At 41.7% G+C, this 14,884-nt stretch overlaps 1 protein-coding gene across 3 annotated transcripts in view; it reads right to left on the bottom strand.

Moving 5' to 3' along the window:
* RNPC3 (RNA binding region (RNP1, RRM) containing 3) overlaps positions 1–14,884 on the bottom strand; it is a 65,326-nt gene that overhangs the window by 47,651 nt on the left and 2,791 nt on the right. For all 3 annotated transcript variants that reach the window (XM_085882441.1, XM_085882439.1, XM_085882440.1), the window contains exons 2-4: positions 6,035–6,203; positions 5,752–5,799; positions 3,641–3,762 (exon numbers count right to left, since the gene is read on the bottom strand). In XM_085882441.1, coding sequence (XP_085738567.1) covers positions 3,641–3,762; positions 5,752–5,799; positions 6,035–6,193 — 329 coding nt within the window. In that variant the 5' untranslated portion in view covers positions 6,194–6,203. The remainder of the gene's footprint in view (positions 1–3,640; positions 3,763–5,751; positions 5,800–6,034; positions 6,204–14,884) is intronic.

Here is a 14,884-nt window from a genome sequence, read left to right on the forward strand (position 1 = left end):
TTTTAACACGTTCAGAAGAAACGTTTCAAATTTCCAAACCCCAGCGTCAAAACAAAAAACAAAAAAACAAAAAACAAAGGCGAGTGACAGCAATTTAAATCGTTCATTGTAAACAATGAAACTAGCTGAGTGATACCGTTTAAAAGTCGTTGAGTGTAAAAAAAATCCAATTGTTGAGCGCAAGCGTCTACTTTCAATAGTGGAGATGCAGCCATTTAAATCGTTGAGTGGCAGCCTATGAACCTACCCGTGGACACGCGGACGCAAGGACGATCCATCATAACCCACACCCTCCCCCTCACACCCACCTACTACTGCCAACATGAACAAACTACTACTAATACTAATACTAATAGTAATACTGATACTGATACTGTTACTGCTGACATGGACATCGACTCAAAAAGGACTCGAAAACACTGTTGGGTTCCCCTTTTATGAGCAGCATTTTTATATACCAATTCCCAAAACCGCTGGGAACACGTCTTTATATGGCAGTTGTAACCTAGAAACACATTCATTTATTTTTTTTGTCGACCGGAAGACGTCATTGGAATACGTCTACATACGTCGATGTGTGTTGGGACTACGTAAAGAATTGGTTCAAAGCACGTCAAACATAAGTTAGAAATAAGTTTTGCGTAAAAAAGACATTACCGCGACGTGTTTCGACTTATGAGTAGCTTATAAGTAGCCTTTGTGGACGTGTGTAAGCGTCCACATATCGTGTGTAAAACTTATCCTCATCGCATGCGAACGTGTGTCATACGCCGAGTACGTCATAAAATTTTGAACATGTTCAAAATTTCTTGACGTACTCTACTTACTACGACTTATGATAGCGTATTTAGCGTTCTACTCACGTATACCAAACTTACCCATACCGTATTCGACGTGCCCCAACGTTTTAGACACACTTTTTGTTACGTCGGCATACGCTGGCAAGATCGCCAAGGTGTGACCGCGATTTTGACCCTTCCATTTCTACGGCAGTTATGATTTGAATCGTTGTGCGTCAGCCTTTTAATAGGCTACGCCACGACATCGTCGGCGATGCGTACAACGCGCTATGCCTAAGTTAGACTATCGTTGGGCATCGGTTGTGTAGGCCGACAACAGGTTCAGCATTCGTTGGTATAAGTTATCTATAACACAACGAAACGTTCTGTGTAGTTACCAATGCGTTATACATAAGACCAGGTCGCTATGAATACGTCCGAATCTTTAAAAAAAAACATCAAAAGTTCAATGTAAGCCAGCGTTTTACATACATTTTAATAGGTTGCCATCGCTGGCTAAAACGTCAAGGTGTGACCGGGCCTTTAGATATGTGTGATGCATTTCACGTATTTTTGCTTTTGTTACTTTTTCAAGTTTTGTTTCACGTTTGCAGTATTCCCCCTTTTCTCGCAGTTCGACTTCTTCACTTTTAACCCCTGAACCCTGAACTTCCCTATCGCGAGGTGTCAAAATGACTCCTTCTCACTCCACATGTTCCCTGATCTCTGATTCTGCACATCTGACTCGCTCCAACCCCACATCGAACTTCGCTGCTATCCTGTCCCTCTCTTTTGCTCCAACGAAGAGTTGATTTCCGAACCATCAGCTTGTCCCTGCTTCCCATGGCGGTCAGCACTTTCGATCAACATACTGTTGGTTCCATCCATCCTTCTACCTATCTGCCAATGCAGATCACATTTACGAGTCAGACGAGTTCTTCATTCAACAATTGTAAGCTGCCTGAAGGATTTATTAACTGAAGGAGCAGCAAAAATTATATTCGCTCAGCAGATATGAGCAGGCAAAGAATGCTTTGCTTGTCCGATTCAAGCGGCTGTGGAGATCGAGAGAATGTTCTCTGCGAGCCGATGTTATATGATAAAACAATCCATAGCCTTCATGCCTTTTCCATTCCTGTGAACACTAAAACCATTCGCAGCACATGTCAGATGGATGGACTGTTGCAAGAGTTTTCATGGCCCCATCTAACAGTGCAGGGAGAAAATGTCAGCGAGGACAATGCCACCGTGTAGCCCTTTGAGGAGGAGATTGCCTGTGCTGTGTGCAGATTATTTACAATGCCAATGAAACTGGGCTGTTTTAGGAAAATAATAATAATAATAATAATAATGATAATGATAATAAGGGAGAGAGGGAGACGGAGAGGGAGAGGGAGAGGGAGAGGAAACAAAACTGAAATCGGCAAGTAAGAGGGTTGAGTAAGGAAGGGTTAATGGGGGTAATCATGGGTTAGGATGGGGAATGACACGAGGTGGCGGTGGACTGCCTGATTGAAGCCCTGGAGGGAAGAGTGAGACAGAACAGCCATAGATGGGAAAGCAGTTCCATAGATGGGAGAAGCGAAGAATAAAAGATGTGATGTGTGGAGTTTGGCTGGATTTTGTAAGTTTAACCACGAGGGGGTTACTGGAAGAAAGCATGCATCCTGGAGAGGGAAACATTACAATCTGCAAATAAAATGGTTGGGTTAGAAGGGTGAATGGTGGTAATGAAGACTGTGGGTAAGGATGGAGGATGACAGGAGTTGGCAGTACAACACCCATTTGAAGCCCTGAAGGAAGGATTGGGATAGCACAGCCTCTGGAAATCCTTCCACGTGCCGAGCAATCAAGAAACCAAAGAGTTGAGGTGTATCATCAGCTTGGATTTTGGAAGCTTAACCCAGTTGTGTGTTACTACAACAACACACACATCCTGGCGACACCGACCCCGGGGTTAGTGCATGCGTCCCCGGATCCAACCTTATCGACCCACCCACTGCTGTGAGCCACTCGGCTTCAAAGAGTGAGAGGAGAGTAGTATAGTGAAGTGCAGGAGAAAATAGCAGGAAGAGCCAAGAGGGAAAGAGAGATCGAACGAGTGCGTGCACACGTCACACTTTCAAAACATTCTCTGCTCATCCACCCCGGCACCGGCCAGTGAGGTGGCACGTCGCCGCTACTATGGTGACGTCATGTCGTCAGGGTGTTGCCACTATCCATGGCCAGACCATTGCCCCCGCAGCTCACAATGCGCCCTTACAAGCCCTTGTGATAGCTGGTGCTGCGTGCCTTGTACTCAGAGTGCAGTCCGCGAGGGGGGTGTAATCAGCCCAAACACGAAGACATCCAAATGCACGCCTTGCCTGTTTTATGAATTACATCTTCCTCTCATACAGACATGTACTAATTATACCTTCCTATCTCCTCACTATGTCAACAATACTGCCCCTCATGGCATACATAAACAGGCCAACTTCATTCTTACGGATCCCCAGTTGCAAAAAAAAATGTTTTAACCTACACCAACACATGGACCACACTAACTTAAAACACACTAGCACATTCATACCCCCTCCAATGTCAAAATATATCAAGAATAATCATTCATACATACATCACCTGCCATCTCCACTACCATCCCCCTTCCACAACTCCCCCCCCCCGCCACTTCCCCCAAAACCACCACCCTGTGCATACATAATAAGATCACCTCCAAGAGGGTGAAAAAAAAAACAGTTTTAATAATAATAACCCCCTTCTTATAATTGTGGAAGATGAAAGTTACTGCTGATCTTATGTGGCCAACAGTATTGAAATAATTGAAAATGTCAATCAGAGGCAAATTGAAATACACAGACCTTTCGAGTTGTTCTTTATCTGTTTCGGGAAAATCACCGCATCTGTCTGCCTGCTGACCTTTGGCATACTGCACCACCAGTGTGTGACCCAGAACCTCTAACTGATGCAATCTTCCCAATGCCTGGTGTAAGAACGTGGGAAGAAAATAACACATCTTCCTCTAGATATTAATGGCAAATACATAGACCAAAATTTGTGGTACAATTAACAGAGTGCAGGGGACACGGTATGAATATCAAGTCCGCTTCATTCATTGTAGAATATGCAAACAAGAGAAAATATTCCCAAAAACCATATTCCGATGTGCTAATGTTGTGACATTAAACCCACTGACTCCACCGTTGCTATGCCCACCCATTCCTGAATTGATGGAAGACGCTATTGTAATTTGGCCGTGTGTCAGCGAGTGCTACGCATCTGCAAGCAGATATGACACAGATCGTACATTCTCAGATCCACTGTAAACTAAAAGCCGGTGAGACTCCAAATTGTTAAATGCCCAGTCTTGTTCTGTTTGCAACAGTTAAGAACCGAGTACACACACCAGGTCCTGGTGCACTATTCTGTAATTTTTGTTCCATCTCAAATGTCTTGGCCATACCAAGGAATAACAACGGTACTGGCAGTGCTGTGTGAGGAGCTTTATGTTATCACAAAGGCAGAGCTTCTTTATATTCATCAGGGAAATGAGGCTGTGCAGCGAAAAGCAAACATCTCTGTGCTGAATGATGCTCCAAAATAATTATTTCACCTCCAAACATAACAATGAGCTTCGATTATAAAGGTTACAAAGTGAAATTCCTGGCTGACGATGAGTTTTCCTGACACCCAGCAAACAGTCTGGCCAAGAGTTCAGTGTGTGAAGCCTGTATTACAATAAAGTGTAAAAAGTTAAGAATACAACAGCATACACGTACTAATTACACCTTCCTATCTACTCACTCTGTCAATATCAACAATCGTCATTCATACAAACATCATCAATACCACCACACACTCACCCCCCGCTACCCACATAACCCACCCCCTGCTTGTACTGCCAACCAAGGAAAATGGGAATTATTAAATTTGTCTTGTCTTCCAGAAAGTAATCATGCATGTGGTCAATTGATTGTGCATGCAGTGGTAACATAGTGCTGTCCATTGTGCATCCTGAAGATAACAATGAAGGACCCCGCTATTTGCGGATTCGCTGTTCGCGGACCCCACATATTCGCAGTTGATAAAATAAAACCTGCCTCTACATTCACGGCCCTGTGCTTCGCGTATTCGCGGTTTTCTTTACAAGTGCATTCGCAGTTTTTCACGGGATTTTTGATTTTCCTTTATGAATCATGAACCGCTGGGAACCTATCCCCAATTTTCCCATTGAACCAATGCCCCGACATTCGCGGCATTTTCCAGGAACATATCCTCCGTGAATGGTGGGGTCTGACAGCATTTATAATCCCCAACAAAATAAAGGGAAGAAATCGTTTTTCTAAACCCTTCAATTCCATGTCCAATGACTAATGAAATAGAGTTTCAAGCATTGATTGACATGTATAAACTTGGCAGTCCTGTGATGTTGAAAGCAACATGATGTCAGTGTTTAGCAGTATGGTATTACAATTAATATTTTGACATCTCAACAAGAGAACACCAAATATGTAAAATTAGAAGGGCACTCGGTAGAGCGAATACCTCCGCCACGTAATGCCTGATCCACGAGAACATATCGGGCCCAATCAATACATTTTTTTTAATATCAGGCGATGTATCGTTTTTGGCCCAATCTATCAATGGTGAAGAATCACTTCAATGGTTAAATAATTCTCGCATCCAGATCCGGATTTGAATCTTCAACAAAATCGAATCGATTCGTCCTTGAAAAATCGAAAATCGAATTGACCCAACCTGTCCACAAAGTTTCGTCCGAATCCGCCCACAACTTTTTGAGATATCGTGCACACAAACAGACAGAAAAGGGTGAAAACATAACCACCTTCGGTGGTGGAGGTAAGAATGTGGAAGTGGAATTGCTCCGATTGGTACCACAACCAAGAAACAATGCAGCTACATCAAAGTAGGTTATCTAGGTGCTAGATATAGGTTAAGTAGGTTATTTTACCTTGGTGGCCGCAGCCTCACTGCAAAACGATGCAAAAGCAGCATTTTTCTGTGAAAGTGAATGAAATGGAAAAAAAAAAAATCAACCATAAAAACTGATTAACCAGCTTATAATCGATGATGAAAATATAATAAAACTTGCATTATGAGATTTCATCTGCATATCAATATTACGATCACACATAAGCTACCTTAACAGTATTGTTTTCTCCAATAAATGTTAAGCCTAAAAGAGTGAGGACACCTCGAGAACATTGCATTTAACGGCAAACACCAAAGCTTACCATATGTCCTCGGTCTCTGAACATACGCACTTCAGTGGCACCAAAATGCCTCAGTAAATCAGCCCTCTCCAGAGGACTCAGACAAGCAGGTAGGTGCCGCACTAATAGTGTGCATCGTTGCTGACCACAGTTTTCTGACTTTCCCAACTCGCTCAGCATGTTTCAGGCCCTGGCCATTAAAAAAAAAACAAGAGCCCAAAATCACAATCTTCACTGCCACATTCAAATCAGTATCACAGAAATTGCAGTCCAGTAACATGACCTTTTTGACATATTTGTTTGCCATACCAAGCAAAAATAAATCATGATGTTTTGTGATTTACAGTGCCTTCGGAAAGTATTCACGTCCCTCGACTTTTGTCACATTTTGTTGCGTTACGGCCTGAACTTAAAATGGATAAAAATTTAAAAATTATTTGTCATCGATCAACACAAAATCCCCCATCATGACAAAGTGAAAACATGTTTTTAGAAAATTTTGCAAATTAATTAATAATGAAAAGCTGAAATGTCTCGACTCGATAAATATTCAACCCCTTTGCAATGAAATTCCAAATTGAGCTCAGGTTCATCCAATTTCCTTTGATCATCATTGAGATGTCTCGCCAACTGGATTGGAGTTCACCTGTGGCCAATTCAATTTATTGGACATGATTTAGAAAGAAACACGCGTTTCCACACAATGTCTCACAGTCGACGGTGCATGTGAGAGCAGAAACTCCACCATGAAGTCCAAGGAACTGTCCGGAGAACTTTGAGATAGAATTGTGAGGAGGCGTAGACCTGGAGAAGGGTAGAAAACAATTTCTAGAGTGTTGAGAGTTCCAAAGAGCACAGTGAGCTCCATCATTAGGAAATGGAAAGAATATGGAACGACCGAGACTCTTCCAAGAGCTGGCCATCTGACGAAGCTGAGTAACTGGGCAAGAAGGACCTTGGTCATGGAGATGACCAAGAACACAGTTACCACTTTGACAGAACTGCAGAGATCCTTGGCTGAGATAGGAGAACCTTCCGGAAGGATAACAATCTCTGCAGCACTTCACAAATCTAGGCTTTTTGGGAGAGTGGCCAGACAGAAGCCACTCCTGAGAAAAATGCACAAGACAGCACACCTGGAGTTTAAAAAAAGGCACGTGAAAGACTGAGAGCATGAGGCAAAATATTCTGTGGTCTGATGAGACAAAAATTGAATTCGTTGGCATGAATGCCAAGCGCTACATCTGGTGGAAACTGAACACAGCTGATCACCCATCCAACACCATCCCCATCATGAAGCATGATGGTGGCAGCATCATGATATGGGGATGCTTTTCAGCAGCAGGGACTGCAAGACTTCTAAGGATATAGGAAACAATAAGTGGAGCCAAAGACAGGCAAATCGTTGAGGAGAACCTATTTCAGAGTGCAAAAGACCTTAGACTGCGGCGAAGATTTATGTTCCAACAGGACAATGACCTCAAGCATACAGCCAAAGCAACACTGGAATGGCTTCAGAACAAGAACGTGAAAGTCCTTGAGTGGCCCGGCCAAAGCCCAGACTTGAATCCCATTGAGAATCTGTGGAAAGACCTCAAGACTGCTCTTCACTGATGCTCCCCATCCAACTTGAAAGAGCTTGAGGAAATCTGCAAGGAAGAATGGGAGAAAATCCCCCAATCCAGATGTGCAAAGCTGCCACAGACATACCCAGGAAGACTCCAAGCTGTAATCGCTGTCAAAGGCGCTTCTACAAAGTATTGACTCAGGGGGTTTAAAACTTATAGATGCAAAACATTTCAGATTTTCATTTTTAATTAATTTGTAAAAATTTCCAAAAACATTTTTTCACTTTGTCATTATGGGGTATTTTGTGAAGATCAATGAAAAAAATTTAATTTAATCCATTTTAAATTCAGAAAGACTGTAATAACACAAAATGTGACAAAAGTCGAGGGGTGTGAATACTTTCCGAAGGTGATGCAGTATCATTTGCTTGCGGTGTTTTGTAGAAATTGATTGGTGATGCATTGTTAATTTAAAGAAGAGATGCAACATTTCTACTGTGGCAAGTGTTTAATTTGGATTTAAGACATTTGTATAATATTGTTGCGGTGCCGGGCACCGAGACACCAGCTTGTCACTCAGGGGGATTAATCCCCGGTTGTCCTCAAGGTCAGCCAACAACCCCCTTCTGGTAAAACTACCAAAATCACGAATCACTGCTCACCTTCACTCTTTCATTCCTCTTTTTTTCCCGCCTTTGGAATAAACTCCCTCACTACAGACCAATCAGCCTTCTTTCCCATTCTTCCCTCCAGGCCTTCAAAACAGCTGTTCACCACCACCTCTTATCATCCCCCATCCAAATCCTCGATCTTTTCTACCCCCGATAATCCACCCAAGCCCACTTCCTTCAAATTCCCTGCTTTCCTTCCTGAAAATCCCTGTAATGTCCATCTTCTCTTCCCCATGTTCCCCATCCCATCCATCTCCCTTCCACAGATCTCCTAATGTCTCTGTTCCCCACTGTTTTGTCCCTCCCACTCCCTCCCCTCCTGTCTCATGCCCCCTTGATGTGCGTTGTGTGTTAGCTCTCATACAAGCCTCGACAAGGTATACAAAAAAAAAAAATTCTGAATCGTGACAAATTCAACACAGGTGGAAGCCAAGTAAATTGGTGTGTGATTTTGAAGGTGATTGGTTGTACCTAAGCTAATTTACAATTACTCTTACAAAGGGGGGGGGAGGAGGAAGGGGGGAGGAGGGGTGGACACTTATCCAACCAAGATATTCCAGTTTTGTATTCTTCATTAATTTTCTGAAATTTGTTGAATTTGTGGGTTACGATATATAAATAAAAGGTGGAAAGTCTGATTTAATGCAATATAATTCCGGGCAATAGGCCAACAAAAGGTGAAAAATTTGAAAGGGGGTGTCACCTTTGTATAGGCACTATATATACACCTATCTATGAAATGGAATCATGTGAAAACATAATGCTTAATGGAAAGGGAATACACATTGAACAGTATAAAAGCACTGTGGTGAAAATAATCCAAACTGGAACAGCGACTCGATAGAGTGCAGACCTCCACCAAGCTGATTAGTTTGTACGTTTTGTATCCCACCGATAGGCAAGATCTGGATTTGGATGTGAACAAAAATTTAATTCGCTTGTTTTCTTCACCTAACCAACTCATCCACCGAGTTACATCCGAATCCGTCCATAACTTTTTGAGATATCCTGTTCACAAACAAACAGACGGACAGGAGTGAAAAGACAACCTCCTTCCACCTTTGGTGACGGAGGTAATTAAGCCTTAACTTGAGTGAAGTTGACGGCACACCATCACAAATACCCACGCTTCCCACTTGAAGCAAAGTTGAAGATGACAAAAAGTTACACCAGGAACCACCCAATATCAAATTTTGAGTTAAAATTTTTGTTTCCCCGTTTTGACCCCTTGACCCCAAGTCCCCAAAACATGGGGTATGAACCAGGGGTCAAATCCAAATACAATCGTTGCATATTTCACGCGTTCCCCAAGGTTGATTACATATACAAAGTTTTATTTCAAAATCGGACCACACGTCCTGAAGCTCACCAAGATCAGGAGCAACAGTCACCCAAACCCCCTTACACCCTGATTTGTTTTTTTTTATGCCGTGAACAAACTTTCGTACATCACGGGTGACGAATGTTGTGGTTGTTTCATTGAAATTTAAAATTGTGTGTGTCGTTTCAAAGAAGAGAGCAAATACCTATTTTGGGGGTCCAACCCACCTGGTGGACCCCTTTAATGGGCACAGATTTTGATGTGGTCAATACACTTTGGTACATCATGGGTGATGAAGGTTGTGGTCAATTTTCAACAAAATTGTGTGTGTAGTTTTGGCGAAAAGAGGAAATACCTATTTTGCGATAGTCAAAAAACCCCCATAATGAGTGCAGAGTTTGATGTTGTCAATAAACCTTCGTTGGGCATCAAATACGAAGCTTGTGGCCAAGTTTCATCAAACCCATGTGTTTGGTTCAAGCGATAATGACTGAATGACTCAGTCACTCACTCACTGCTCGATCGTACAAGCTTACCGGACAAAATTTTTTTTAAAAACGTTCCCATAATTGCATTTTTGGGTATATGGCATTTGGACCCCATCCCAGGGGCCGGGGCCAAAAATGATGCGGCTCTCACACCTTCTTGCCATGTGGTGATCACAACTAGCAAGTTTGGTGAATTTTTACACAACCGTTTAGGAGTTAGCATAACGGACCGACAGACAGACAGACAGACAGAGAGGACGGAGCAGATTACAATATCCCCCGTTTTTTTTCCAAAAAGCATAAGGATAAAATTAAAAACCATTGATCATCAAGAATAATTCAAGGGAAAAGAAACGTGAGGACTTCTGGGTGTTGAACATGGTAGCTCATGCACACGATTCAGGCTTTGCCAAGAGGGAAAGGACTTCAGAATCTACAGAAAGTTGGTATCGTCGGATGTCAAGATGCGTAAAAGATCCAAAAAAAATCAGAGAAGCAACAGAGTTTGTGAATGGATTCAACACAGAAGGAAGATGAAGATGAAGAGGAAAACCCTGTGTCCATGATTGCTGACAACACAAAGAGGAAAGGAATGGAGAGAAGGGAAAGTAGCGACGAGTCTGGAAATTGTAAATCATCCAAACGACTCACAAATAAAATAAAATACCATACAAATTTCTTAATACAGTTTGAGCCATTGATAAAGACAAGCAAGTTGGTTATGTAAGTTCTATTAAACTGGCTGGTATGATCAGCAAATAATATGGAAATGTGAAAAGTGCCAAGGAGTTCAGACTTGGTGATCTCATCATTCAATGCAACTTGTGGACAGCATAAAAATATTTTAGGAGTCACTCGTTTTCGGGAAGTTGGACTCCAAACAAGATTCCATTGTCTCTGAAAGAAAATCATGCGCAGTAGTTACTGTATTTGTGGGATTCTGACGATTAAAAAATAGCTTGGTATATATGGGTGCTATCGAGGCTTGTCGGTTCACTTCCTTTTGGGGTTGGACCAAGGTGGATATTATGTCTACGGTGCTGGCTTTTCAAAAACCTGTTTTGCCTGATGGGGTGTTCCTGGATTATAGAGCTTTTTCTGTGCATGAGTACATTCAATCTTCATTAAGATACTATAAATACCAAAAGAATGAACATATTGCTCCGGCCTTCAGAGGGAAACAATGATGTTGCAAATGAAATGGAGATAAAGAATTTGAATTGTGTAAAAGTGAGAAACTGTACTGTGCCAGTTGTGGACGGGCTGTGCTAAATTCTGAAGTTAAACAAAACCAGCAGTTTATAGCAAAACAATATTTCCTATGATAAAGCTGTTTGCAAGGTGTCCAAAGTAGGAGGTTATAAAAACCCAAATGGATGAAAATGTTAAATCCAGGGTTAAGGCTAAAGTAGCGACAAAAATCAGGAGAAAACCCAGACAGAAACCATGGATCAGAAATTCCAAACTGGAAGACGAGTGTAAATCGCAATACAGAAATAAATACAAAAACAAATGTGATTATTCATTTCATCACCGAGTGAGATCTGCAAAGATAAACAATTTTTTCAGTGACAACTGGAACAGCCACTCAGTTGAGCGCATACCTCCACCAGGCTGATTAGTTTACGTTTTGTAAACCACTGATAAGCTGCATCTGGATTTCGGCCTGAACTAAAATTTAATCGGCTTGTTCTTAACACCTAACCAACTCATCCACCAACTTTCGTCTGAATCCGTCCATAACGTTTTGAGATGCCCTGCTCACATACAGAAACAGACAGACAGGGGTGAAAACATAACCTCCGTCAACCTTCGGTGGCAGAAGTAATAACAAAAAAACACGGTCCATCAGTGAGGCTGTCCATATATATATATATTTTATTTGCGAGGTATCCGTGCTTTGCACGGGAGGGCTGGACCTCCGGTTTGTGAAAGACTTAGGCAAAAAATGGCAAAACTACAAATGCCGAATCCACGAATATCACCGGTGGAAACACTCACATTATTTCCTGATTCTCATTTAAACTCAATCTCTCTATATTTTCATTCCAAACAGTATCATTCCAATCAAATTAACAACACTGTACCAATTATAAATGAACAGGAAATAAAAGATTGTATATTTATGTGGGAAAAATTATATGCCCAGACCAGGAATCAAACCCAGGTCCTCTGGAAAACTGTACCAGTGCTCTGCCATCTGAGCTCTCTGGGTGACACACAGACTGGACACACAATTCTCCAACATCTCGATACCACTCTCTTTTCCCCTGCTGCTTCCAGTGCACTCGCTGGCAACCATAAGAGCAGCAAGGGCCTGTCCACGAGACGATCTGGGCATGTAATTATGTGCTATTGAAACATACCTTTTAAACCATTGTACCCTCACAATGCTGAGACCCCTTAGAGAACATTGAAGACCCTTTAAGACTCTTTCGATGCCATTAGACATTTAGATCCCTTCGACACCTCTATACCTATAGACTCCTTGAGACCCAATAGACCACCAAGACCCTCACAAGCCTTAAGGCCCTCAAAGCCCCCTAAGACCTTTGAAGCCCTTAAAGACCTTTAAAGACCACTAAGATCCTTAATACCAAGACCCTTTTACACCCCTAAGATCCCCAAGACTCCTTAGACATTTGAAGACCCCATCAACACATTTAGACCTCAACACCAATGAGACCCCTTACACACATCAGACATGATAGACAGCTTGGACACTTGACCATTTGGACCTTTTTCTTGAGATTTTGTAGAATCTAGATAATCTGAAGGGTACATTCCAACAGTAGTTAAGGCCTAAGGGATATTTTGACCCCTTAGACCTTAACGACTGTTGGAATGTACCCTTTAGAGTTTAGACCATTCAAATTCTACAACCTTTTAGGTTACACCACTTAACCATATACAGAGTCTTCTTGCAAAGCAGAGACTATACTTTTTCAGTAAGTAATGCACAAACTCGACCCACCCAGAGGGTGAGCACTCTGCTAGCAATACAGATAAAAATGGAGAACATGTTGTAGATATCCTGGATCAATTTGATCTGCATGTTGGGGAGCTGTAGGAAAACCACCCATTTCATATCTTCAAGTGGGAGCTGGTGAGACGCCTCAACTATCAAGATGGAAAGCTAATGAATTGAAGGAATGGAGAAAGGTAAGCTCGGCCGGTGATAACCACCCAGGGATAGACTAGTTCCTAAACTGTTGGAAATATGGATCAGCAAACATGACCACACTGCATAAAAAAGATGCAAAAACAGATCCCTGCAACTACAGACTAATCAGCCTTCTCCCAATCATCAGCAAGGTTATGGAATCCATCATTGCTTCAGACATTAAATCCTTCCTCTTCTCCAATGGCTTGATTTCCGATCATCAATTTGGATTCAGACCAGGTCACTTTACCCTGGATATGCTGCCTCTGCTCTCTCAACAATGGATGGAGATCCTCAATGCCAGACATGGAATCAGGGTACGAGTACGACACTTCTTCGGTCAAACTAAACACCGCCTGGAGAAGGCTTTTATTTATTTTTCTTCTTTTAACAGTCGTAACTGTTGTTAAACTCAATTCCGCCGAAAATATTTTAAAATTAAGAGTTTGGGGAGCATATCGCATTTTAGTTTCAAAACGTGAGCAGAAATTAAATAAATTAAATAAAAGTTACGAACACCGCCCAGAGAACTTCGGCAGTTCCGACCCGAGTTAAATCTCATGAAGATGCCCGGAAATTAAATAAAGTTACAAACACCACCTGGAGAAGTCCGGACCTCTCGTCCGGAGAAGTCTTCTCCCGGTGTAGCGATTTCAAATTACCCCCTCCTTCATCTTACCCCCTGATAACTTGAAATCGCGTGAAATCGATTTCAAGCTACCCCCTACGATTTCAGATTACCCCCCCCCCCCAAACATTTATTTATTTATGTTTATTTACAAAAAAAATAGTAATTTAATTGATATTGAAAACTAATTAGGGAAAAATCATTGACCACGTGACCGCCTTGAAAGAGTTTGCAATGAATTTTGATTTTATTATGAATGATTTTATTTTAATATTGTTATTAATTGAAATCAGTATTTCTCATACAGTTATAGTTTTTGCCATATTTTTATGAAATCCTTCATCGATATAGTTGATCCAAATAGACATACTGGTATATCTTTTTAACCAACTCGGACTAAATTTACAATTATGGTAACAACGCAATAAAATCAATGTACAAGAAAGGCAATGAAAACAGCTTACACATGACCACTTATGGAAGGTGGGGATATCTGAAGCCACAAAAGTCAGGCCACCACACAACTCCTTGCCCAGATATCTATTTTTCCTTCACAAATTGGACTCCTCTATACACCCAAAACTGTTAGGGTTAGGGTTAGTCATGCACTTTGAACAAGTGTATGAGTGGTTTTAATTAAATTAACATTTTTGTTACATTTTTTATGTTTCCAGACTTTGAGACGAGCTTTCAATCCTGTATGTTTTACGTGTTCCATTCAATAAACGTATCATGAGTTGTGGACATAAGAATTTATCATTTCAGCTAAATCAGGGAGGGGGGTAACGTCAAAGTGCGGGGGTAATATGAAATCGGGTTCAGGCTACCCCCCGGGGGAGGGGGGAAGTAACTTGAAATCGATTTCAGATTACCGGGAGGTAACTTGAAAGGGGGGTAGCTTGAAGTCTTTACACCGGCGGTGTTTGTAACTTCATTCAATTAATTTAATTCCCGCTCACGTTTGAAAGCTAAAATGTGACACGCTCGACCAAACTCTTAACCTCAAAAGATGAAAAGCGGAATCGAGCTCAA

Source organism: Eptatretus burgeri, chromosome 5 (genome assembly GCF_056783735.1).
Source record: "Eptatretus burgeri isolate ZD-2024b chromosome 5, Ebu_testis_v1, whole genome shotgun sequence".
Taxonomy (NCBI): domain Eukaryota; kingdom Metazoa; phylum Chordata; class Myxini; order Myxiniformes; family Myxinidae; genus Eptatretus; species Eptatretus burgeri.